General features: G+C 46.9%; 1 protein-coding gene across 1 annotated transcript in view; it reads left to right on the top strand.

Moving 5' to 3' along the window:
• LOC140398079 (cyclin-dependent kinase 12-like) overlaps positions 1–26,569 on the top strand; it is a 167,523-nt gene that overhangs the window by 98,125 nt on the left and 42,829 nt on the right. Inside the window, exons 3-7 of the mRNA XM_072486287.1 lie at positions 9,783–9,959; positions 13,320–13,459; positions 18,551–18,721; positions 19,748–19,937; positions 20,786–20,842. Of these exons, the coding sequence (XP_072342388.1) occupies positions 9,783–9,959; positions 13,320–13,459; positions 18,551–18,721; positions 19,748–19,937; positions 20,786–20,842 (735 nt within the window). The remainder of the gene's footprint in view (positions 1–9,782; positions 9,960–13,319; positions 13,460–18,550; positions 18,722–19,747; positions 19,938–20,785; positions 20,843–26,569) is intronic.

The raw sequence follows: 26,569 nt of genomic DNA, 5'->3' as shown, positions 1-26,569 counted from the left end.
AGCACACATACCGGGAATGATCTGCACATATTCCGGGGATGATCTGTATACATACCAGGAATGATCTGCGCACATTCCGGGAATTATCTGCACACATACCGGGAATGATCTGCACACATACCGAGAATGATCTGCACAGGTTCCGGGGGAGATCTGCACAGATTCCGGGAATGATCTGCACAGGATCCGGGAAAGATCTGCACAGGTTCCGGGGGAGATCTGTACACATTCCGGGAATGATCAGCACACGTTCCGGGAATGATCTGCACACATACCAGGAATGATCTGCAGACGCTCCGGGAATGATCTGCACACGCTCCGGGAATGATCTGCACACGAACCGGGAATGATCTGCACACATTCCAGGAATGATCTGCACAAGTTCTGGGAATGATCAGCACATATACTGGGAATGATCTGCACATGTTACGGGAATGATCTGCGCACATTCCGGGAATGGTCAGCGCACAAACCGGGAATGATCTGCACAGGTTCCGGGAATGATCAGCACACATTCTGGGAATGATCTGCACACATTCCGAGGGTGATCTGCACACGTTCCGGGAATGGCCAGCGCACATTCCGGGAATGATCTGCACAGGTTCCGGGAATGATCTGCGCACATTCCGGGAATGATCTGCACAGGTTCCGGGGAGATCTGCACACATCCGGGAATGATCTGCACAGGTTCCGGGAATGATCTGCACACTTTCCAGGAATGATCTATACACATACCGGGAATGATCAGCGCGGGAATGATCTGCACAGGTTCCGGGGGAGATCTGCGCACATCCGGGAATGATCTGCACAGGTTCCGGGGATGACCTGTACACACACCGGGAATGATCTGTACACATACCGGGAATGATCAGCACACATTCCGGGAATGATCTGCACACATTCCGGGGATGATCTGCACACATTCCGGGAATGATCAGCACACATTCCAGGGATGATCTGCACACGTTACGGGAATAATCTGCAGATACAGGGAATGTTCTGCAACGTTCCAGGAATGATCTGTACACATACCGGGAATGATCAGCACACATTCCGGGAATGATCAGCACACATTCCAGGGATGATCTGCACACGTTACGGGAATAATCTGCAGATACCGGGAATGTTCTGCAACGTTCCAGGAATGATCTGCACAAGCTCCGGGAATGATCTGCTCACGTTCCGGGAATGATCTGCACACATACCGGGCATGATCCGCACACATACCGGGCATGATCTGCACTCATACCGACATACGGGAATGATCTGCACACATTCCGGGAATGGTCTGCACACGTTCCGGGAATGATCTGCACACGTTCCGGGAATGCTCTGCACACATACTGGGAATATTCTGCACACGTTCCGGGAATGATCTGCACACGTGTCAAGTAATGGGTTAAGAGATATTGCAATTAGTTGTCTTGTTTATGTTAAGTGTCCATTAATTGACACTGATATGTAAAGGGGCTTCAGGTGGCCTCTGTCAGGTGATGTACAGTGAGAGTTTTGTGCAAAGGCTGTTGGAAGGAAATAAATGTGTGTTTGTGAAAATGGAACAGAACTTTCGACTCTTCATATCACAGCAACTAAAACGTCTAACAATTGGTAGCAGAGGATGGTTGCTGTGCAAATGTGAAGGGTTGAAAGATACAACTTTCCAGATCAAACCAAGGAGTGAGTGAGAAAAAAAAAAGGGATATATGGCTGAACCGAGAATAAATTTAAATTACTTGACTGTGCTTGAGTGAGCAACATGGATAGGCTCCTGGTTTTGACAGGAGTTCAGTTTACTGATAAGGATACCTGATTCGAACAGATGACAAAAGCTTGACAAAAGTTTCTGGGGAAACATTCGATTCCGATGGCTCTGATGACCCAAATAGGTCAGCATGCAATAAGACAGAATATGGAAGATACACTACTAACAGGATGGCGAAATCGTATGGCTACGAACAGGGCTCAAGACTATAGAAGGAGACCGAGACAAGGAAATTATGAAGACAGAAACCCAGTTAGAACCTACAATAGGAAGATGAACCCCAGAAATGCACGGGGCATGATAAATCGATGTTTTCGATGTGACTCTCAATACCATTAAGCTTTCAACTGTCCAACTCGTTATGATAGAGTGTTTAAAGCAACACATGACATGGAAGAGTCAGAAGAGGAAAAAGATAGTGACCAGAAAGAAGACATTGTCCTATTGACAAGCAGTTTTACGCCGGTAATGAGGGTGTTGGTTGCAGAATCCTTCAACTATGCTGTATTGGACAGTGGCTGCACATCTACTGTGTGTGGAATTGACTGGTTAAAATGTTACCTGGACTCTTTGAATGCTGAAAATCGTAACAAGGTTAAGGAATTTGAAAGTTCCACAAGTTTCAGGTTTGGGGATAATAATACTCTGAAGTCGCTGAAAAGAGTGGTGATCCGTTGCAATATTGCCGGAGTGAATCATTTCATTAGCAAACCCTAACGCTTGCTTCTGAGCAGACCGTCGATGAAGAAAGCACACATGGAACAGGATAAGGCAACAGTTTTTGGAAAGACGGTGGACTTACAATTTACACAGTCGGAACACTATTGTATTCCATTACTGACAAATAATATTTCAAGTAGAGTGGTTAAGGATGTGTTAATGGCAGTTGAAAATGGGACTTTAGCTGATAAAAAGCTTGTGGTATTAAAACTGCATAGGCAATTTGCACATCCGTCTCCTCGGAGGCTGAAAAATGTATTAAAGGATGCAGGGGTAAGGGATGACAACTATACTAAACTGATAGAACAGGTTAGTTACCGCTGTGAAGTTTGTAGGAAGTACAGAAGGACACCAGCACGACCGATAGTAACTCTACCTTTGGCCAGGGATTTTAACGACATTGTGGCCATGGACCTTAAGATCTGGGATAAAGCATATAATGTATTTATTTTGCATTTTGTAGATTTAGCAACCAGATTTAGTCAATCAGCGATTGTACGAAGTAAAGAAAAGAGAGTAATTCTGGATCAAATCGTGGAAAAATGGATAGGGACAGGAATGGGTCCACCGGCAAAATTCCACGGACAATTGGGGAGAATTTGCTAATGATGAGTTTAGGTATCTGTGTGAAAACATGAATATCAGAGTTATGAATAAGGCTGCAGAAAGCCCATTTAGTAATGGTGTCTGTGAAACAAATCATGCTGTCATCGATGACATGCTTCGGAAAATTTTGGCAGATCGACCAAATTGCAGGCTAAATTCAGCTTTAGCATGGGCAGTACATGCAAAGAATTCATTGCAGCTGGTTGGGGGCTATAGTCCTTATCAATTAGTGTTTGGTAGAAATCCTAAAATTCCGTCCATTTTGGATGACCAGCCTCCAGCTTGGGAAGGGAACTACAATTACCTCTGTCTTTGCTGAGCATTTAAATGCATTACATAGCAGTAGAAAAGCTTTTTTAGAAGCAGAAGTCTCTGAAAGAATTCACGGAGCTTTAAGGCATTATGTACGGCCATCAAATACCGCTTTTCAGCAAGGAGACATAATATACTATAAGAGAGACAATTTTAATGAATGGAAAGGCCCAGGGAAGATCATAGGCATAGCTGCCAAAACAATTATTTTGCAACATGGCAATCAATCTGTTAGGGTACATTCATCAAGGATAATGGGTACAGATTACAAATTTTCAAATTTAGACAGAGTAGACAGACATGACGAGGAACCAGAGTCATCTGGTACGCACGTGTTCCAGAACTATGAGGACAAATTAACTGATTTAGACAGGGTTTCTGTGGAGGAACACAACACTTCTGATGATTTAGAACAGGCCATTTTTCCGAAAGGGCAACTGTCAAAAGTTGGTATAAAAGTGACATACTTGCCTGAAGGGTCTAGTCAATGGAAGGATGCAACTGTTATTAGTAGAACAGGGAAGGCCACTGGAAAGTATAAACATTGGTTGAATGTACAGCATTCAGGGGAAGGAGTCAAGACAATGGATTGGGAAAATGAAGTTCAAAAATGGAGGGCCAGTGCCAGTTCAGATAGTACATCGGATAGTGAACAGGTCCGCAGGAAAAGGTCGAGAACTATTGAAAGGACATCCCACAGCAGAAGGGAAAGATCAAGCAGTAGCAGTACAGAACGAGATACCAGGCGGGAAAGGGGACGTAGTTTATCAAGATCTCGGAACATGAATAGGACTACGAATACTAATAGGAGTAGAAGCCCACGTGCACGTGAGATTTTGGTGTCTTCAAATAAATTAGATGAAAAAGTTATCAAAGAAGCTAAACAGCAAGAATTGCATAGTTGGAGTGAATTTGGGGTATACACGGAAGTACTGGATAGGGGACAAAGAGCTCTATCCCACAGATGGATTTGCATGGAAAAGGTTCTTCCGGATGGAACTTATAAGGCAAAGGCCAGGCTTGTGGCAAGGGGATTTGAAGAAAACTTAGATGATCAGGATTTAAGGGTAGATTCACCTACAGCAGGAAAGGTTATTTTAAAGATATTCTTGGCTCTAGTAGCCACAAAGGCATGGGAATGCAAATCTATAGATATAAAAGCTGCCTTTTTGCAGGGGCATCAGCTCCAGAGAGACATTTTTCTCCGTCCTCCTAAAGAAGCAGCTAACACAGAAGGGGTAATCTGGAAGTTGATTAAATGTGTATATGGATTAAATGATGCATCTAGAGTCTGGTATTTTTCGGTAAGGTCACACATTCCGGGAATGATCTGCCCAGGTTCCGGGAATGATCTGCACAGGTTCCTGGAATGATCTGCCCACGTTCCGGGAATGATCAGCACACATTCCGGGGATGATCTGCACACATACCGGGAATGATCAGTACAAATACCGGGAATGATCTGCACACATTCCATGGATGATCTGCGCACACACCGGGAATTATCTGCACACATTCCGGGGATGATCTGCACACACACCGGGAATTATCTGCACACATACCGGGAATGACCTGCACACGTTCCGGGGATGATCTGCACACATACCGGGAATTATCTGCACACATACCGGGAATGATCTGCACACGTTCCGGGAATGATCTGTGCATATTTCAGGAATGATCTGCGCATTTTCCAGGAATAATCTGCACATGTTCCGGGAATCCGGGAAGGATCTGCACACATTCCGGGAATGATCTGCACACGTTCCGGGAATGATCTGCACACGTTCCGGGAAGGATCTGCACACATTCCGGGAATGATCTGCGCATATTTCACGAATGATCTTCGCATATTCCAGGAATTATCTGCACACGTTCCGGGGATGATCTGCACACATACCGGGAATGATCTGCACACATACCGGGAATGATCAGCACAAATACCGGGAATGATCTGCACACATTCCGGGGATGATCTGCACACATACCGGGAATTATCTGCACACATACCGGGAATGATCTGCACACGTTCCGGGGATGATCTGCACACACACACCGGGAATTATCTGCACACATACCGGGAATGATCTGCACACGTTCCGGGAATGATCTGCACACATTCCGGGAATGATCTGTGCATATTTCAGGAATGATCTGCGCATTTTCCAGGAATAATCTGCACAATTTCCGGGAATCCGGGAATGATCTGCACACGTTCCGGGAATGATCTGCACACGTTCCGGGAATGATCTGCACACATTCCGGGAGTGATCTGCGCATATTTCAGGAATGATCTGCGCATATTCCAGGAATTATCTGCACACGTTCCGGGGATGATCTGCACACATACCGGGAATGATCTGCACACATACCGGGAATGATCTACACACGTTCTGGGAATGATCAGTACATATAGTCTGCCTCTCATCATTCCTGTTTCAAATAATTTGGTTTTGCAGGTCTGAGATTGCCCTACTTTCTCAGGTCATCATTTCCACCGTAACCATTTGCACAAAGGCCAGGACAGCAACATTGCTATGGTGACACCGACTCACCTGTGGAGCTCATCAACCCCCTGAGAATCTCCACTATATTTTGAATTGTCTCATTCTAGTACAAATGCTGTCTTTGGATTGAACGATGGTGAAGTGGATACTTTTGACCCAGACGGGGCATTCAGTGTTTGTTTGTGTTTGGTCCTCTCTCTGCCTGTTTCTAAATGGAGTTGGGTATTTATCAGAATGAATCCAATAGTCTGGTTGACAATTTATAATGAGCAGCCTGAAATCTGTAGATGGGCCCAAAGCACGTGGATGGAGACTGTATAAACACGTGGATGGAGAGTCTGTATAAACACGTGGATGGAGAGACTATGAACACGTGGATGGAGAGTCTGTATAAACACGTGGATGGAGAGTCTGTATAAACACGTGGATGGAGAGTCTGTATAAACACGTGGATAGAGAGACTGTATAAACACGTGGATGGAGAGACTGCATAAACACGTGGATGGAGAGTCTGTATAAACACGTGGATGGAGAGACTATAGACACGTGGATGGAGAGTCTGTATAAACACGTGGATGGAGAGTCTATAAACACGTGGATGGAGAGTCTGTATAAACACGTGGATGGAGACTGTATAAACACGTGGATGGAGAGACTATGAACACGTGGATGGAGAGTCTATAAACACGTGGATGGAGAGTCTGTATAAACACGTGGATGGAGAGTGTATAAACACGTGGATGGAGAGTGTATAAACACGTGGATGGAGAGACTGTATAAACACGTGGATGGAGAGTCTGTATAAACACGTGGATGGAGAGTCTGTATAAACACGTGGATGGAGAGACTATGAACACGTGGATGGAGAGTCTGTATAAACACGTGGATGGAGAGTCTGTATAAACACGTGGATGGAGAGTCTGTATAAACACGTGGATGGAGAGTCTGTATAAACACGTGGATGGAGAGTCTGTATAAACACGTGGATGGAGAGTCTGTATAAACACGTGGATGGAGAGTCTGTATAAACACGTGGATGGAGAGACTGTATAAACACGTGGGTGGAGAGACTGTATAAACACGTGGATGGAGAGACTATAAACACGTGGATGGAGAGTCTGTATAAACACGTGGATGGAGAGTCTGTATAAACACGTGGATGGAGAGACTGTATAAACACGTGGATGGAGAGTGTATAAGCACGTGGATGAAGAGACTAAACGTGGATGGAGAGACTATAAACACGTGGATGGAGAGTCTGTATAAACACGTGGATGAAGAGACTGTATAAACACGTGGATGGAGAGAATGTATAAACACGTGGATGGAGAGACTGCATAAACACGTGGATGAAGAGACTATAAACACGTAGATGGAGAGACTGTATAAACACGTAGATGAAGAGACTGTAAACACGTGGATGGAGAGACTATAAACACATGGATGGAGAGACTGCATAAACACGTGGATGGAGAGTCTGTATAAACACGTGGATGAAGAGACTGTATAAACACGTGGATGGAGAGACTGCATAAACACGTGGATGGAGAGTCTGTATAAACACGTAGATGGAGAGTGTATAAACACGTGGATGAAGAGACTGTATAAACACGTGGATGGAGAGTCTGTATAAATACGTGGATGGAGAGTCTGTATAAACACATGGATGAAGAGACTGTATAAACACGTGGATGGAGAGACTGCATAAACACGTGGATGAAGAGACTGTATAAACACTTAGATGGAGAGACTGTATAAACACGTAGATGAAGAGACTGTAAACACGTGGATGGAGAGACTATAAACACATGGATGGAGAGACTGCATAAACACGTGGATGGAGAGTCTGTATAAACACGTGGATGAAGAGACTGTATAAACACGTGGATGGAGAGTCTGTATGAACACGTGGATGGAGAGACTGTATGAACACTTGGATGGAGAGACTGCATAAACCCGTGGATGAAGAGACTGTATAAACACGTAGATGGAGAGTGTATAAACACGTAGATGAAGAGACTGTAAACACGTGGATGGAGAGTCTGTATAAACACGTGGATGGAGAGTCTGTATAAACACGTGGATGAAGAGACTGTATAAACACGTGGATGGAGAGACTGTATAAACACGTAGATGGAGAGACTGTATAAACACGTAGATGGAGAGTCTGTATGAACACGTGGATGGAGAGACTGTATAAACACGTGGATGAAGAGACCGTAAACACGTGGATGGAGAGACTGTATAAACACGTGGATGGAGAGACTGTATAAACACGTGGATGGAGAGACTATAAACACATGGATGGAGAGACTGTATAAACACGTAGATGGAGAGTCTGTATAAACACGTGGATGAAGAGACCGTAAACACGTGGATGGAGAGACTGTATAAACACGTGGATGGAGAGACTGTATAAACACGTGGATGGAGAGACTATAAACACATGGATGGAGAGACTGCATAAACACGTGGATGGAGAGTCTGTATAAACACGTGGATGAAGAGACTGTATAAACACGTGGATGGAGAGACTGCATAAACACGTGGATGGAGAGACCGTAAACACGTGGATGGAGAGACTGTATAAACACGTGGATGGAGAGACTGTATAAACACGTGGATGGAGAGACTATAAACACATGGATGGAGAGACTGTATAAACACGTAGATGGAGAGTCTGTATAAACACGTGGATGGAGAGACTATAAACACGTGGATGGAGAGTCTGTATAAACACGTGGATGGAGAGACTGCATAAACACGTGGATGGAGAGACTGTATAAACACGTGGATGGAGAGACTGTATAAACACGTGGATGGAGAGACTGTATAAACACGTGGATGGAGAGACTATAAACACGTGGATGGAGAGACTATAAACACGTGGATGGAGAGACTATAAACACGTGGATGGAGAGACTATAAACACGTGGATGGAGAGTCTGTATAAACACGTGGATGGAGAGACTATAAACACGTGGATGGAGAGACTATAAACACGTGGATGGAGAGTCTGTATAAACACGTGGATGGAGAGACTGCATAAACACGTGGATGGAGAGTCTGTATAAACACGTGGATGGAGAGACTATAAACACGTGGATGGAGAGTCTGTATAAACACGTGGATGGAGAGACTGCATAAACACGTGGATGGAGAGACTGTATAAACACGTGGATGGAGAGACTATAAACACGTGGATGGAGAGACTATAAACACGTGGATGGAGAGACTATAAACACGTGGATGGAGAGTCTGTATAAACACGTGGATGGAGAGACTGCATAAACACGTGGATGGAGAGACTATAAACACGTGGATGGAGAGACTATAAACACGTGGATGGAGAGACTGTATAAACACGTGGATGGAGAGACTGTATAAACACGTGGATGGAGAGACTATGAACACGTGGATGGAGAGACTATAACACAAACAGAGAGACATTGCATAACTCACGTGGATGGAGAGAGTGCAACATTCTTTGATGAACTGGAACTGATTAGGAATTCTTTGTCATGGTAGCAGGCTGCCATCAGCTGTATTTTTGAGATCCTTCTGTAGTGCAGTGGATTAAATCTAATGTCTTTCTCTCTGTTCCATACATTTTGCAGTTTGATGATAAATGATCCTTAACATTTTTATATGACATTTGATTATGATTGGCAGACGACGTGTATGGATCAATGAAGAATCATCAGCAACAATGTAGCAGGAGGAGGCCAAGGGTTAAATTCCCTCTCTGAAACATGTGATCAGTTTCTGCAACGCGCTCTGATTCTTCCCACCCCTGCCCTTCCCTCTTGCCGTTTCACCACTACCTGCCCCAGATGCCCTGGTTTTACGGTATGCTAATGCTGTTTCTCTTTCAGTCCTAAGGAAATCCAGCCTGTCAAACCTGCCAAGAAAGACAGAGACCAAAGAACAAGGCACTTGCTAGCAGACCTCCCACTCCCACCGGAACTCCCTGGAACAGATCCGTCATCGCCAGATTCCCCGGAGCAGAAGACACCACCTCCATCTCTGCCGGTCCCTAAAAAGAGGCCCAAGTAAGAATATCTGAGGATAAATATCTGAATGACCCGGCCTGGTACCTGCCTTTGTTTATTGAAAAGGGTTCTCTCGCTATCATTTGTTTCTGAGGGAACCAGGAGTTGGGTTAATCATAAATGCGAAAAAACATAAGTGGCAGAATCGGACTGTGATTTGTCACTGGCCTGAACTGCCAATTGCAAAATCCTTTGAACACCCAGCAAAGCTGAACAATAATGTTGGAGGTGGATGCCAGGACAGGATTGCAGAAACCTTGTGTATGAGTGGTGAAAGGTGCTGCCTGTGTATTCTCAGCATCAAACTTTCCTTTTCGATCAAAATCAGACACCCAACTGCAGAAACTGTTCACTTCCAAGGCACCTGGTCCTATATATCCCAGGTACAGCCCTACAGGGAATGGCATTGGAGAGTTGGTGCCTGTGGCACTGTACTCAGAGAGAGTCAGTGTGTATGGAACTGTACCCCAGTGAGAGTCAGTGTGTGTGGAACTGTACCCCAGTGAGAGTCAGTGTGTGTGGAACTGTACCCCAGTGAGAGTCAGTGTGTGTGGAACTGTATCCCAGTGAGAGTCAGTGTGTGTGGAACTGTACCCCAGTGAGAGTCAGTGTGTGTGGAACTGTACCCCAGTGAGAGTCAGTGTGTGTGGCACTGTACTCCGAGAGAGTCAGTGTGTGTGGAACTGTATCCCAGTGAGAGTCAGTGTGTGTGGAACAGTATCCCAGTGAGAGTCAGTGTGTGTGGAACTGTATCCCAGTGAGAGTCGGTGTCTGTGGAACTGTATCCCAGTGAGAGTCAGTGTGTGTGGAACTGTATCCCAATGAATGAAAGCATGTGTGGAAATGTTGCCCAGTGAGAGTCAGTGTGTGTGGAATTGTATCCCAGTGAGAGTCAGTGTGTGTGGAAATGTATCCCAGTGAGAGTCAGTGTGTGTGGAACTGTATCCCAGTGAGAGTCAGTGTGTGTGGAACTGTATCCCAATGAATGTCAGCATGTGTGGAACTGTATCCCAGTGAGAGTCAGTGTGTGTGGAACTGTATCCCAGTGAGAGTCAGTGTGTGTGGAACTGTATCCCAGTGAGATTCAGTGTGTGTGGAACTGTATCTCAGTGAGATTCAGTGTGTGTGGAACTGTATCCCAGTGAATGTCAGTGTGTGTGGAACTGTATCCCAATGAATGTCAGCATGTGTGGAACTGTATCCCAGTGAGAGTCAGTGTGTGTGGAACTGTATCCCAGTGAGAGTCAGTGTGTGTGGAACTGTATCCCAGTGAGATTCAGTGTGTGTGGAACTGTATCTCAGTGAGATTCAGTGTGTGTGGAACTGTATCCCAGTGAGAGTCAGTGTGTGTGGAACTGTATCCCAGTGAGAGTCAGTGTGTGTGGAACTGTATCCCAGTGAGAGTCAGTGTGTGTGGAACTGTATCCCAGTGAGAGTCAGTGTGTGTGGAACTGTATCCCAGTGAGAGTCAGTGTGTGTGGAACTGTACCCCAGTGAGAGTCAGTGTGTGTGGAACTGTATCCCATTGAGAGTCAGTGAGTGTGGAACTGTATCCCAGTGAGAGTCAGTGTGTGGGGAACTGTATCCCAGTGAGAGTCAGTGTGTGTGGAACTGTATCCCAGTGAGAGTCAGTGTGTGTGGAACTGTATCCCAGTGAGAGTCGGTGTGTGAAACTGTATCCCAGTGAATGTCAGTGTGTGTGGAACTGTATCCCAGTGAATGTCAGCATGTGTGGAACTGTATCCCAGTGAGAGTCAGTGTGTGTGGAACTGTATCCCAGTGAGAGTCAGTGTGTGTGGAACTGTATCCCAGTGAGAGTCGGTGTGTGAAACTGTATCCCCGTGAATGTCAGTGTGTGTGGAACTGTATCCCAATGAATGTCAGCATGTGTGGAACTGTATCCCAGTGAGAGTCAGTGTGTGTGGAACTGTATCCCAGTGAGAGTCAGTGTGTGTGGAACTGTACCCCAGTGAGAGCCAGTGTGTGTGGAACTGTATCCCAGTGAGAGTCAGTGTGTGTGGAACTGTATCCCAGTGAGAGTCAGTTAGTGTGGAACTGTATCCCAGTGAGAGTCAGTGTGTGTGGAACTGTACCCCAGTGAGAGTCAGTGTGTGTGGAACTGTACCCCAGTGAGAGTCAGTGTGTGTGGAACTGTACCCCAGTGAGAGTCAGTGTGTGTGGAACTGTATCCCAGTGAGAGTCAGTGTGTGTGGAACTGTATCCCAGTGAGAGTCAGTGAGTGTGGAACTGTATCCCAGTGAGAGTCAGTGAGTGTGGAACTGTATCCCAGTGAGAGTCAGTGTGTGTGGAACTGTATCCCAGTGAGAGTCAGTGTGTGGGGAACTGTCCCCCAGTGAGAGTCAGTGTGTGTGGAACAGTATCCCAGTGAGAGTCAGTGTGTGTGGAACTGTATCCCAGTGAGAGTCAGTGTGTGTGGAACTGTATCCCAGTGAGAGTCAGTGTGTGTGGAACTGTATCCCAGTGAGAGTCAGTGTGTGGAGTCAGTGTGTGTGGAACTGTATCCCAGTGAGAGTCAGTGAGTGTGGAACTGTATCCCAGTGAGAGTCAGTGTGTGTGGAACTGTATCCCAGTGAGAGTCAGTGTGTGTGGAACTGTATCCCAGTGAGAGTCAGTGTGTGTGGAACTGTATCCCAGTGAGAGTCAGTGAGTGTGGAACTGTATCCCAGTGAGAGTCAGTGTGTGTGGAACTGTATCCCAGTGAGAGTCAGTGTGTGTGGAACTGTATCCCAGTGAGAGTCAGTGAGTGTGGAACTGTATCCCAGTGAGAGTCAGTGAGTGTGGAACTGTATCCCAGTGAGAGTCAGTGTGTGTGGAACTGTATCCCAGTGAGAGTCAGTGTGTGGAACTGTATCCCAGTGAGAGTCAGTGTGTGTGGAACTGTACCCCAGTGAGAGTCAGTGTGTGTGGAACTGTATCCCAGTGAGAGTCAGTGTGTGTGGAACTGTATCCCAGTGAGAGTCAGTGTGTGTGGGACTGTATTCCAGTGAGAGTCAGTGTGTGTGGAACTGTATCCCAGTGAGAGTCAGTGTGTGTGGAACTGTATCCCAGTGAGAGTCAGTGTGTGTGGAACTGTATCCCAGTGAGAGTCAGTGTGTGTGGAACTGTATCCCAGTGAGAGTCAGTGAGTGTGGAACTGTATCCCAGTGAGAGTCAGTGTGTGTGGAACTGTATCCCAGTGAGAGTCAGTGCATATTGATCCCGTACCCTAGTGAAAGTCACTGACTTCAGAAAAAAATTAAAATATTGTATAAGAGATGCAGTTGTCGAATGGAGGGTGTATTGATCCAGGTGCTGGTTAATTATTATTGCCACTGACGCCTTTCATAATGTTTTTTCAAGAATCTGTTGTCCCCGCTATGGTGAGAAAAAGGAGACGGAGAGCGACTGGGGCAAGCGGTGTGTGGATAAATTTGACATCATTGGAATCACTGGTGAAGGGATGTATGGGCAAGTTTACAAGGCGAAGGACAAGGATACAGGTAATTAGTGATGCAGGAACTCACGCTTTCTGTCGTACAGGACGTGCCTATTTGGATAACAAAGGTAGTTTAAGGGATTTGTATTGGTAAACTTTAGAAATAAGGTATCATTTTAAATGGGGTTAATTAATATTTCCATGTCTGGAAGGGTAAAAAATATCGTTAGACTCATGCTGGACAGAGGTGTTTGTATGTGTGGGGGTTGGTTTCAATTCAAACTGTGATTTTATTGTGCTTACAGGGGGCTACGGTGTGAAGAGTAAATAAGCCAGCAGTGGTTGCTTAGAAACTGGGGCCTTGTAAGGTAGAGACACTTTTGAGCTTTAGTTTAGGTAATTTGATTGCAGCTGGCGATATGCAGTGCGAGAGGAGGCAGCTCCTACAGCTCTGCCATATTGCATGGGTGGCATGGTAGCACAGTGGTTAGCACTGTAGCTTCACAGCGCCAGGGAACCGGGTTCAATTTCCGTCTTGGATCACTCTATGTGCGGAGTCTGCACATTCTCCCCGTGTCAGTCGGTTTCCTCCCGGTGCTCCGGTTTCCTCCCACAAGTCCCGAAAGACGTGCTTGTTAGGTGAATTGGACATTCTGAATTCTCCCTCAGTGTACCTGTACAGGTGCCGGAATGTGGCGACTAGGGGATTTTCACAGTAACTCCAATGCAGTATTAATGTAAACATACTTGTGGCAATAGTAAAGATTATTATTATAATCAGTTGGTTTTGGAAGGTTAAAGAGGGAACATCTCTCTGAGCCTTGCTGGAGGAAAAGCCATACTATGGAGTAATGGTTAAGAAAACAGATGCCGGAAACTTAAAGTCCAGCTAGGTTTGGAAACTAGAGAAATGAAGAGAAGCTTCCAAGAAGTCTGGAGTTAATGGAACAGTGGAAACTGGGACCCAGAACAGATTACTATTCAGTAAAGTCATGGAGAGTTGGAAAACACTGGATTGTGAGAGGCCAGAAAGATGTCTACAGTAGTGTTAAAGTTTGTGAGAAATTTATACAGTTTGGGAGACATTATTTGAAATGATGGTGGAAATCGATGACTGCACCTCGGAGTTTGTGTAAAAACCTTTAAGACAAAAGGAAACCTGAAAGGAGAGGTGTAAAACCTGAAAGTGAAACCTTGATGGAAGCAGCAGAAAGGGGGAGATGCCGGAGGTTCAGGGTCCGAGGCCCACTGGTTGACAGATCAGCTAGTGAGCTTCCTCCACGAGAGATTTGCCCAGCAGAGGAAGGAGAACTTGGAGGACCCGACCAGGGTGATGGATCCGATAAAGGCGGGATTCGACCGCATGGAGATGAGGTTGGAGGCCGAGGACCAGGCGATTCGGAAGGTGGAGGAGACGATGGGGGAGCACGAGGAGCAGCTCACCTCGATGGCTGCGGAGATGGGGTTGATGAGAGATCAACAGAGGAGGCTGAAGGAGAAGGTGGAGGACCTGGAAAATAGATGACCCTGGCAGAACCTGAGGATCGTGGGTCCCCTCGTGAGAGAGCCGATGCCAGTGCATATGTGGCACGAATGTTCGAGAAGCTGCTGGGTGAAGGAGTGTTTGCTCGGCCCTTGGAGGTGGATCGGGCGCACAGGGCGCATGTGAGGAAGCCGCAGAGGATCGAGCCGCTGAGGGCGATGGTGGTGCAATTCCTGGATAAGGGACGGATTTTGAGGTGGGCCAGGCAGATGAGGCGATGTACGTGGGAAGGCAGCGAGCTGTGCGTCTATCAGGACCTGGGTGCAGAGCTGGCCAAAAGGAGAGCGAGCTTCAACAAGGTGAACCCAATGTGTCTGTGGGTAATATATGAAGGCTGGGAACTCTACTTTGGGTCGCCAGAGGAGTGATGGAATTTGTTCAGAGATAATGGACTGGCAGGTGAAGGAGGACTTTGAACTCTGGAGGGGATGTTCCTATCTTGTATTTTGTTTTTCTTCTGGTTTGTATGAACCATGTTTGCACTGTACTCAGGGCCGTTGCTCTATTTTGGGTTTGTTTCCTTCTTGATGGGAGAGGGTGGGTTGCTCTTTTCTTTGTGTTTGGCGGGGATTGTAATGTTTGCACTGGGAGGATGGTTGAGCCGGGGGGTGGGGATCAGTGGAGGTAGGATGCTAGGCGCTATGGGTGGGGCTACCAGGGTAGCTGGGCGGGCTAGCTCACGGAAGCACAGTGGGAGGTGAGTGTGTTGATGGGGGTTGGGATTTTTATTTTGTTATGGGGTGGGGGGGTAGAAGACTGCTGACAGGGGAGGGACTGGTGAAGGTTGAAATGGTGAGGGCCGATGACAGTGGGCGCCAGAGGGGCGGGCCTCTGAGGATTTGCGGGGTGTACATTTTGGTGAGCGAGAAGTAGGAGGAATTGGATGGGGGTTTCGAAGGTGCAGTGAGCTGGGATCGAGCAGTTTGGGGACCTGTTTATTGATGGCAGCTTTCTGTGCTTGGAGAATTTGGAGGAGGGGTTTGAGCTGCCCGGGAAGAATGGGGTTCCGCTACCTGCAGATGAGGGACTTTGTACGGAGGCAGGTCTTGACCTTTCCGCACCCACCGCCCCAGGGGATACAAGACAAGGCAGAGTCGAAAACGGGAGTGGGGGAGGGGAAGGTCTCGGAAATTTATAAAGAACTCTTGGAATTGGAGGGAGCCCCGATAGGGGAGGTGAAGCGAAAGTGGGAATAAGAACTGGGCAGGGAATTAGAGGCGTGGTTGTGGGAGGATGCCCTGAGCAGAGTCAATTTGTCCTCGTCGTGTGGCAGGCTTAGCCTGATACAATTCATGGTGGTCCACTGGGCACATATGACTGGCCCGTATGAGCAGGTTCTTTGAAGGGGTGGAGAACAGGTGTGGGTGGTGTGCGGGGCCTGCAACTCATGTCCACATGTTTTGGGCATGTCTGAAGCTGAGGGGATTTTGGCAAGGATTTGCCGATGTCATGTCCACGGTATTGAAGGCACGGGTGTTTCTAAGTCCAGAGGTGGCAATCTGTGATGTGTCGGAAGACCCGGGAGTTCAGGGAGCGAGAGAGGCTGATGTTTTGGCCTTTGTTCAAGTTCGCCCTGAGAGAATCGATGCTGGGGTTCGCCCGGAGGTGGCAGCCGTTTATCGACTTATTTGGAGAAAATTAAGCTGTCAGCAGATGTGGGGGGAGGGAAAGAGAAAGAGGGGAGGCATGGGGGGATGGTTGAGGTGGGACTGGGGCACTGTGTATGTGGGACTGGGGCACTGTGTATGTGAGCCAGGCTGCCTGGGTCATGTTGTTGGTTGGGTGGGTGTTATTTGTTCTGTTGTTTTTTCCGCTTTAAAATTGTTGTTAAATTATATATGCCTTAATAAGATATTTAAAAAAAAAACTAATTTGCGATCCTGTGACTCTGATCCTTCACGCTTTATTAAAGAAAAGCAGAAGTTGCAGTGCGAGATCTGCCGCAGAGTGCAACGCAGCCAGTAGATGCTGGGAGATTCCTCTTCCAGGATCTACTTGGTCACCATGCCTTACAAGATCTAACACGATCTCGCGAGACGTCGCAATGTGAATCCCACCCACTGTCTCACTCTAATATGCATTCCCACGATCTACCTAAGGCATGGGATCTAACCCCTTGCCAAGGAGATCTCAGGCCAGTGCCATTCAGTGGAGACCAGACGGAACGACACTTGGGGGGGTCTCCCAGGGATTGATGGCCTCCAGGGGCTTGCCCTTTGGGCAGCCTTATACTGCCAACCTGACACCTTGACTCTGCCACCTGGGTGCCAGCCTGGCACTGCCATTGTGCCCAGGTGGCACTGCAAGCTGGCAGGACACTGCCAGGGTGCCAGGCAGCCTTCTTCCGCGATGGGGATTGAACCCAGGGGTGCCCTGTGCAGGTGCAGAGGGGCACGGAGGGGGGCTGGGGACCCCGCTTATGGGTGATTTGGGGTTTGGGGGGTCACGTTGGGGGCGTCAAGAGGTTGGGATGCCATTTAAGAATGGCGTTTCGATCTCATCCTGCACTGAGGAGTTTGGGCGAGCGGAGATCCTCAGTGCAGGAAACGGGACTAAGTGCGGCGTTGGCAACGCGTTCTCGGCTGAAGCCCCCGATCGATCCGAACAGGCATTCGGTAGCATGGTGTTTCTCGGTGCTCCGAGCGGCAGGAAACGCCGGATAATCGCGTGCGCTATGGGACTCTGTTCCCATTAGGGTAGATCCCACCCACAGTCCTTTGAGCCAGGGTTCCGTTACGGAATCTTCCCACCCAGTTATAACATCAACTTAGGTGGGAACGTACAGAACATTGTGCTTCCTGTGGAAAGATTGTGTTCTGATGGTCACGATTTGCGATTCCGACCCTTTCTGTTTTGCTTAATGGTAATTGCTGACTTGGTATTTATGTGGTACTTTGTCAGCTGCTTCTTGCTGCTGGTGAACTGTAATGTTTCGCGTCTGCAACCTGCTCTAGTGCAATCACCTTTTGTAGGAAAGGTGAGCTCGCGAAGGCTTTCATTCTGTGCTTTCAGCCCTTCTCTGGGCAGGCTGGGACCGTGGTTTGCGAACACCATTTGATCCCATGGCACTTGGATAAGGATGAACTCTATCTGCATTAAGACCATGATTCAGTACAATCCCCAACTCTAAAAAGGCCCATTTTTAAAATGGTTGTCCTGGTTAAAAGAGCAGAATCAATGGCGCTGTGCATTAATTTTGTTTTCAAAGTTGCTGGTTTAAGCATTTTAAGCTCTCCATGTAGTTTCGGACAGAAGCAGCAGCTGTGCTTACTCATTAATTCACACCTCATTAAGGTGCCTGAATACAAGAACAACCAGAATGAAATAACAGATGGTTGATGTTCAGTTACCTTGTGTTAACTTTCTACTCCCCTCCAAATGTTTTGAGGTTACTGCTTGTATTAAGCACTGACTGAAGTTTAAATAAAGGCAGTCTATTCAAGAGAAGTATAAAGTATTGTTGTGCTATACCGCGTACTGTAACAGCGTTACACTGGCTATTGCATATCGCAAGCAAATCCGGTTTGTGCACTTGCACCCACCAGAAGCAGTATAGGATTCTTACCCTGTAACTGGCAGGTCAGATAATGGAGACTCTTTCTCTTCTGATAGGCGAGATGGTTGCTCTTAAAAAGGTACGGCTGGATAATGAAAAGGAGGGATTTCCCATCACGGCCATTCGAGAAATCAAGATCCTTCGTCAGCTCAACCATACCAGTGTAATCAACATGAAGGAAATTGTGACAGACAAACAAGATGCACTAGATTTCAAAAAAGATAAAGGTATGTCAGTAGATGTTAGCGTGGAGAGTGATGTTTTAAGGACCTCGGCTTGTAACCAAAATGTTGCATGTCCATTTTTACTTTCCAATTACTTGCAATGCAGTTAGCTGTTGGGGTTGGGTGTGGAGGACAGCGCCCTGTTAAATCCACAACTGGAGATTGGGTAACCTTTAACTTCTCAGATTTGTGACTAATTTGCCTGAAGTGTCTCCTTTTTTGGAAGTTTTCAAGCATCCCATCAACAGAAAGAAACGAATGAGCAATGAATCCATTTGTGATGGTGTGAGTCAGTCCTGGGATTACTCCTGAACTGCTGCCATGGGATCATCAGGTTTAATTTTTTTTTGATTAATATTTTTAGGTGATGTGGGCCTCACTGGCTGGGCCAACATTGTTGCCCATCCCTAATTGCCCTTGAACCAAGTGCTGGGCCATTTCAAAGGGTAGTTAAGCATCAACCACATTGCTGTGGGTCTGGAGTCACGTGTAGGCCAGACCGGGTAACGGCGGCAGATTTCCTTCCCTAAAGGACATTGGTGAACCAGATGGGTTTTTATGACAAGTGATGGTAGAATCACCAATTACTGAGTCTAGATTTCAATTTCAGATTTTATTAATTGAATTGCTGCCGTGGTCAAATGTGGACCTGTGTCACCAGGGCATTAGCCTGGGTCTGTGGATTATTATTCCAGTGACGTGACCTCTGCACCACCATCTCCCACAAATGTGATCTGAACAATGGGCCTATGTCAATGTTGTGTTTCTTAGTACTGTGTTGAGGTATTGATTCAGGAAATGGGCTTGAGACTTAAGTGGGGTTTGAACCTACAGTAATGGATTTATGGAGTAGAGCGATTCAAATAGAGCCAAGGTAATACTTAAGGGAGTCTGTATTTTAATACTTCAGCAGGAAATGTTTGAAAATCCTGTGCTAATAATGTAAGTAAATTTATCCCATGCTTCCCTGTGCTGGGTAAATAATGGCAGTAACCATTTGCTTGTTCATATTGTCTCCATCACCAACAGGAGCTTTCTACCTAGTCTTTGAGTACATGGACCATGATTTGATGGGTTTGCTGGAATCGGGGCTGGTGCATTTCAATGAGGACCACATCAAGTCCTTCATGCGGCAACTGATGGATGGTTTGGATTATTGTCATAAAAAGAATTTCCTGCATCGTGATATCAAATGCTCCAACATCCTCCTCAACAATAGGTATGGACATGCAGAGCTAGTTCAGATCGTGCGTGTACTTAGTGGGAAGCTGTTGATGAACGGGTGGCGGAAGGTTTTATTTTGGGGAGGGTGGATATGAACGGGTACATGTGTGGGCTTAGGGTGGAGTAAATAGCTCACTGGTTATTCCCTTTATTCAGGATGATTATTGCGGGGTAATAGGGTTAGTTAAGGGGAACTGGTTATGGGAAAGGTCTAGTTTAGGGGCAAAGGTTTAGTTAGAAGCTAGTTTAGTTTAGAGGGACAGTTCAGTTTGAGGGGATATTTTAGTTTAGATGTAGTTTAGTTTAGGGGGACAGTTTAGTTTAGAACCCAGTTTAGTTTAGAGGGACAGTTTAATTTGGGGGGACTGGTTTAGTTTAGATGTAGTTTAGTTTAGGCGGGCAGTTTAGTTTGCGGGGGGGGGGGGAGGTGAGGTTTTAGTTTAGATGTGTGGTATAGTTTAGGGGGGCAGTTAGTTTGGGGAGGGAACGGTTTAGATTTGGTGTGTGGTTTAGTTTAGAATCCAGTATAGTTTAGAACCCAGTTTAGTTTAGAACCCAGTTTAGTTTGCGGGAGGGGGTTAATTTAGATGTGTGGTTTAGTTTAGGGGAGCAGTTTAGTTTGGAGAGGGAATGGTTTGGTGTGTGGTTTAGTTTAGGCGAACAGTATAGTTCAAGGGGACAGTTTAGTTTAGGGGTCGGTTTAGTATGGAACCTGCTGACCCTGCTGATTGTTCTCTTTATCCAGGAGGGGTTGTTGTGGGGTGCCGGGGAAGGTTGGGGTTTGGTTTTGGGCGTGTGATTAGTATGGAAACCTCTGCCTCACTGCCTATTCTCTTTATCCAGTGGGCAGATCAAGCTGGCAGATTTTGGTTTGGCCCGATTGTACAACTCCGAGGAGAGGTGAGTTGTAGAAATAGTGTAACATTTGCTGACATTTAAACTAATGTGCCAGGGGGATGGGAACCGATGTAGGAAGTCAGTGGGGACAGAAACAAAAGGCAGGAAGGGAGAGTGTGTAAAGCATGACCAGAGAAAGCAGGGCAGAGAGCAAGGAAGGTCTACATTAAACTGCATTTATTTCAATGCAAGGGGCCTGACGGGCAAAGCGGATGAGCTCAGGGCATGGACGGGCACATGGGACTGGGATATTATAGCTATGACTGAAACATGGCTAAGGGAGGGGCAGGACTGGCAGCTCAATGTTCCGGGCTACAGATGCTATAGAAAGGATAGAACAGGAGGTAAGAGAGGAGGGGGAGTGGCGTTTTTGATTAGGGAGAACATCACGGCAGTACTTAGAGGGGATATATCCGAGGGTTCGCCCACTGAGTCTATATGGGTGGAACTGAAAAATAAGAAGGGAGAGATCACCTTGGTAGGACTGTACTACAGGCCCCCAAATAGTCAGCGGGAAATTGAGGAGCAAATATGTAAGGAGATTACAGATAGCTGCAAGAATAATAGGGTGGTAGTAGTAGGGGACTTTAACTTTCCCAACATTGACTGGGACAGTCATAGCATTAGGGGCTTGGATGGAGGGAAATTTGTTGAGTGTATTCAGGAGGAATTTCTCATTCAGTATGTGGATGGACCGACTAGAGAGGGGGCAAAACTTGACCTCGTCTTGGGAAATAAGGAAGGGCAAGTGATAGAAGTGCTAGTGAGGGATCACTTTGGGACAAGTGACCATAATTCCATTAGTTTTAAGATAGCTATGGAGAATGATAGGTCTGGCCCAAGAGTTAAAATTCTTAATTGGGGCAAGGCCAATTTTGATGGTATCAGACAGGAACTTGCAGAGGTAGATTGGGGGAGACTATTGGCAGACAAAGGGACGGCTGGTAAATGGGAGGCTTTTAAAAATGTGTTAACCAGGGTGCAGGGTAAGCACATTCCCTTTAGAGTGAAGGGCAAGGCTGGTAGAAGTAGGGAACCCTGGATGACTCGAGATATTGAGACTCTGGTCAAAAAGAAGAAGGAGGCATATGACGTACATAAGCAACTGGGATCAAGTAGATCCCTTGAAGAGTATAGAGATTGTCGAAATAGAGTTAAGAGGGAAATCAGGAGGGCAAAAAGGGGACATGAAATTGCTTTGGCAAATAATGCAAGGGAGAATCCAAAGAGATTCTACAGATACATAAAGGGGAAAAGAGTAACTAGGGACAGAGTAGGGCCTCTTAAGGATCAACAAGGGCATTTATGTGCAGAGCCACAAGAGTTGGGTGAGATCCTGAATGAATATTTCTCATCGGTATTCACGGTGGAGAAAGGCATGGATGTTAGGAAACTAAGGGAAATAAATAGTGATGTCTTGAGAAGTGTGCATATTACAGAGGAGGAGGTGCTGGAAGTCTTAAAGCGCATCAAGGTAGATAAATCCCCGGGACCTGATGAAATGTATCCCAGGATGTTGTGGGAGGCTAGGGAGGAAATTGCGGGTCCCCTAACCGAGATATTTGAATCATCGGCAGCCACAGGTGAGGTGCCTGAAGATTGGAGAGTGGCGAATGTTGTGCCCTTGTTTAAGAAGGGCAGCAGGGAAAAGCCTGGGAACTACAGACCGGTGAGCCTAACGTCTGTAGTAGGTAAGTTGCTAGAAGGTATTCTGAGAGACAGGATCTACAAGCATTTAGAGAGGCAAGGACTGATTCGGGGCAGTCAGCATGGCTTTGTGCGTGGAAAATCATGTCTCACAAATTTGATTGAGTTTTTTGAGGGAGTGACCAAGAAGGTAGATGAGGGTAGTGCAGTAGACGTTGTCTACATGGACTTTAGCAAAGCCTTTGACAAGGTACCGCATGGTAGGTTGTTGCAGAAGGTTAAAGCTCACGGGATCCAGGGTGAGGTTGCCAATTGGATTCAAAATTGGCTGGACGACAGAAGGCAGAGGGTGGTTGTAGAGGGTTGTTTTTCAAACTGGAGGCCTGTGACCAGTGGTGTGCCTCAGGGATCGGTGCTGGGTCCACTGTTATTTGTGATTTATATTAATGATTTGGATGAGAATTTAGGAGGCATGGTTAGTAAGTTTGCAGATGACACCAAGATTGGTGGCATAGTGGATAGTGAAGAAGGTTATCTAGGATTGCAACGGGATCTTGATCAATTAGGCCAGTGGGCCGACGAATGGCAGATGGAGTTTAATTTAGATAAATGTGAGGTGATGCATTTTGGCGGATCGAATCAGGCCAGGACCTACTCAGTTAATGGTATGGCGTTGGGGAGAGTTATAGAACAAAGAGATCTAGGAGTACAGGTTCATAGCTCCTTGAAGGTGGAGTCGCAGGTGGACAGGGTGGTGAAGAAGGCATTCGGCATGCTTGGTTTCATTGGTCAGAACATTGAATATAGGAGTTGGGACGTCTTGTTGAAGTTGTACAAGACATTGGTACGGCCACACTTGGAATACTGTGTGCAGTTCTGGTCACCCTATTATAGAAAGGATATTATTAAACTAGAAAGAGTGCAGAAAAGATTTACTAGGATGTTGCCGGGACTTGATGGTTTGAGTTATAAGGAGAGGCTGGATAGACTGGGACTTTTTTCCCTGGAGCGTAGGAGGCTTAGGGGTGATCTTATAGAGGTCTATAAAATAATGAGGGGCATAGATAAGGTAGATAGTCAACATCTTTTCCCAAAGGTAGGGGAGTCTAAAACTAGAGGGCATAGGTTTAAGGTGAGAGGGGAGAGATTCAGAAGGGCCCAGAGGGGCAATTTCTTCACTCAGAGGGTAGTGAGTGTCTGGAATGGGCTGCCAGAGGTAGTAGTAGAAGCGGGTACAATTGTGTCTTTCAAAAAGCATTTAGATGGTTACATGGGTAAGATGGGTATAGAGGGTTATGGGCCAAGTGCGGGCAACTGGGACTAGCTTAATGGTAAAAAACTGGGCGGCATGGACTGGTTGGGCCGAAGGGCCTGTTTCCATGCTGTAAACTTCTATGATTCTATGACTGTGTAGGTTGCCAGTCAAGGCAGCATGATGTGTGTGAGAGCAGAGGCCAAGGAAATGGCAATCTGAAATAAAAGCAGGTAATGCTGTAAAAACTCAACGAGTCCAGCAGCATCTGTGGAGAGCAAAGTAGAGTTAACGTTTTGAGTCTATTACTTTTCAGAGCTCTTTGGTTATATTACCATGTGGGCACAGAATACTTTTCATGTGGCCTGAGGGATTATCTTTGATCTGGAGACTTACAGGTTGTTAAGATTTTTTAAAAAGCCTTGCATTAAATAGCCTGTGGGACCTCCTGCTACTGGACGTAATATCCACCCCTTCCCATCTGTGGCAGCAATGTTTCACCCAGGAGACAAAATGCAGTAACTCGTCAAGTTTGTTCCCGTGTATCTCCAACCCCCCACCCTCCTCAACATCAAGAAGGATAATAACAACGGGATCCAAAAAGGTTCATTATTGAACATGTTGTTTGTCAGACTTTTCCACCACATTTGGAATTATGTGCCTTCTCATTGAATCACTTATGCCAATGGTGTTGAGCTGGGATTTCCGGGAATTTGATCCAGCTGCAATGAAGGATGGTTGTGCATGTTCAAGACAGGAAGATGTCCTAGTTGGATTTTGTGATGTTGATTGAGGGAAAAAAGCAGGTAAGCTCCATGGAAATAGCACTGAGTATCTTTAATAACCATTTGGGAGTGGGGAAAGTTACAGGGCTTGAGTGAGGTTACAATGAGGAACATCTCAGGGGTGTTGACTTTTAACAAGATTTATAGATGACTTAGATGAAGGAATAGAGAGCTGCTTATTTAAGTTTGCTGCTGACACTAAGTTAAGTGGCACAGGAAAAACTAGATTAGAGCAGAATTTTGAAAAGGGACGGTGATGGATTAGATGAGTGGGGGAAACTGGCAAATGGAGTTCAGTGTTAGAAAGTTCAAAGGAAGATCAGTCAGAGTACTTTTCTAAATGGTGAGAAGGCTAGGGTCTGTGGAGAAGCACACGTACTGGTCATGTTCATGGTTCTTAATGGCTCACTTATGTCCAATTTAGTGAAATGTTACTGAGTTAGGCTGAGTTAAACTAAAGTTAGTTGACTCCCGAAGATTAGTGAACAGTCCCTGAGGTTAGTAAACCATCCCTGAGTTAGGGAATGGTCCCTGAGGTTAGGGAACGGTCCCTAATAATAATAATAATCACTTATTGTCACAAGTAGGCTTCAATGAAGTTACTGTGAAAAGCCCCTAGTCGCCACATTCCGGCGCCTGTTCGGGGAGGCCGGTACGGGAATTGAACCCGCGCTGCTGGCCTTGTTCTGCATTACAAGTCAGCTGTTTAGCCCACTGTGCTAAACCGGCCCCAGAGGTTCCCTGAGGAACGATCCCTAAGGTTTGTGGGTGGTCCCTGAGGTTAGGGAACGGTCCCCGAGGTTGGGAAACGATCCCTAAGGTTTGCGGGCAGTCCCGGAGGTTAGGGAACGGTCACTGAGGTCAGCGGACCGTCCCTGAGGTCAGCGGACCGTCCCTGAGGTCAACGGACGTCCCTGAGGTCAACGGACGTCCCTGAGGTCAGCGGACCGTCCCTGAGGTCAACGGACGTCCCTGAGGTCAGCGGACGTCCCTGAGGTCAACGGGCGTCCCTGAGGTCAGCGGACGTCCCTGAGGTCAGCGGACGGTCCCTGAGGTCAGAGGACGGTCCCTGAGGTCAGCGGACATCCCTGAGGTCAGCGGACGGTCCCTGAGGTCAGCGGACGGTCCCTGAGGTCAGCGGACGGTCCCTGAGGTCAGCGGACGGTCCCTGAGGTCAGCGGACCGTCCCTGAGGTCAGCGGACCGTCCCTGAGGTCAGCGGACGGTCCTTGAGGTCAGCGGATGGTCCCTGAGGTCAACGGATGGTCCTTGAGGTCAGCGGATGGTCCCTGAGGTCAACGGATGGTCCCTGAGGTTAGCAGACGGTCCCTGAGGTCAACGGATGGTCCCTAAGGTCAGCGGACCGTCCCTGAGGTCAGCGGACGGTCCCTGAGGTCAGCGGATGGTCCCTGAGGTCAGCGGACGGTCCCTGAGGTTAGCAGACGGTCCCTGAGGTCAACGGATGGTCCCTAAGGTCAGCGGACCGTCCCTGAGGTCAGCGGACGGTCCCTGAGGTCAGCAGACGGTCCCTGAGGTCAGCGGACGGTCCCGGAGGTCAGAGGACGGTCCCTGAGGTCAGCGGACATCCCTGAGGTCAGCGGACGGTCCCTGAGGTCAGCGGACGGTCCCTGAGGTCAGCGGACGGTCCCTGAGGTCAACGGACGGTCCCTGAGGTCAGCGGACGGTCCCTGAGGTCAGAGGACGGTCCCTGAGGTCAGCGGATGGTCCCTGAGGTCAACGGATGGTCCCTGAGGTCAGCGGACGGTCCCTGAGGTTAGCGGACGGTCTAGGTTACTTTCTCTTTCTGGTATGAAACCTGTTTTTTCTACTGTGAAGAGAAACACAAAATATTTGTTAAGTTCTGTAATTTCCTCATTCCCCATGATAATTATTCCTGCCTCTGATTCTCAGGAGCCAAGGTTTGCTTTTGCTACTCTCTTCTTCTATATACTTATAAAAGCTCTGATTGTTTTTATATTTCTGGCTGGTTTATTTTCATATTCTATATTTCCCTTTTTATCTACTTTGTGCTGTCCTTCTGCTGCCA

The sequence above is a fragment of the Scyliorhinus torazame genome, chromosome 21 (genome assembly GCF_047496885.1).
Source record: "Scyliorhinus torazame isolate Kashiwa2021f chromosome 21, sScyTor2.1, whole genome shotgun sequence".
NCBI classification, from domain to species: Eukaryota; Metazoa; Chordata; class Chondrichthyes; order Carcharhiniformes; family Scyliorhinidae; genus Scyliorhinus; species Scyliorhinus torazame.
This window is presented reverse-complemented; position numbering and strand designations above follow the sequence as displayed.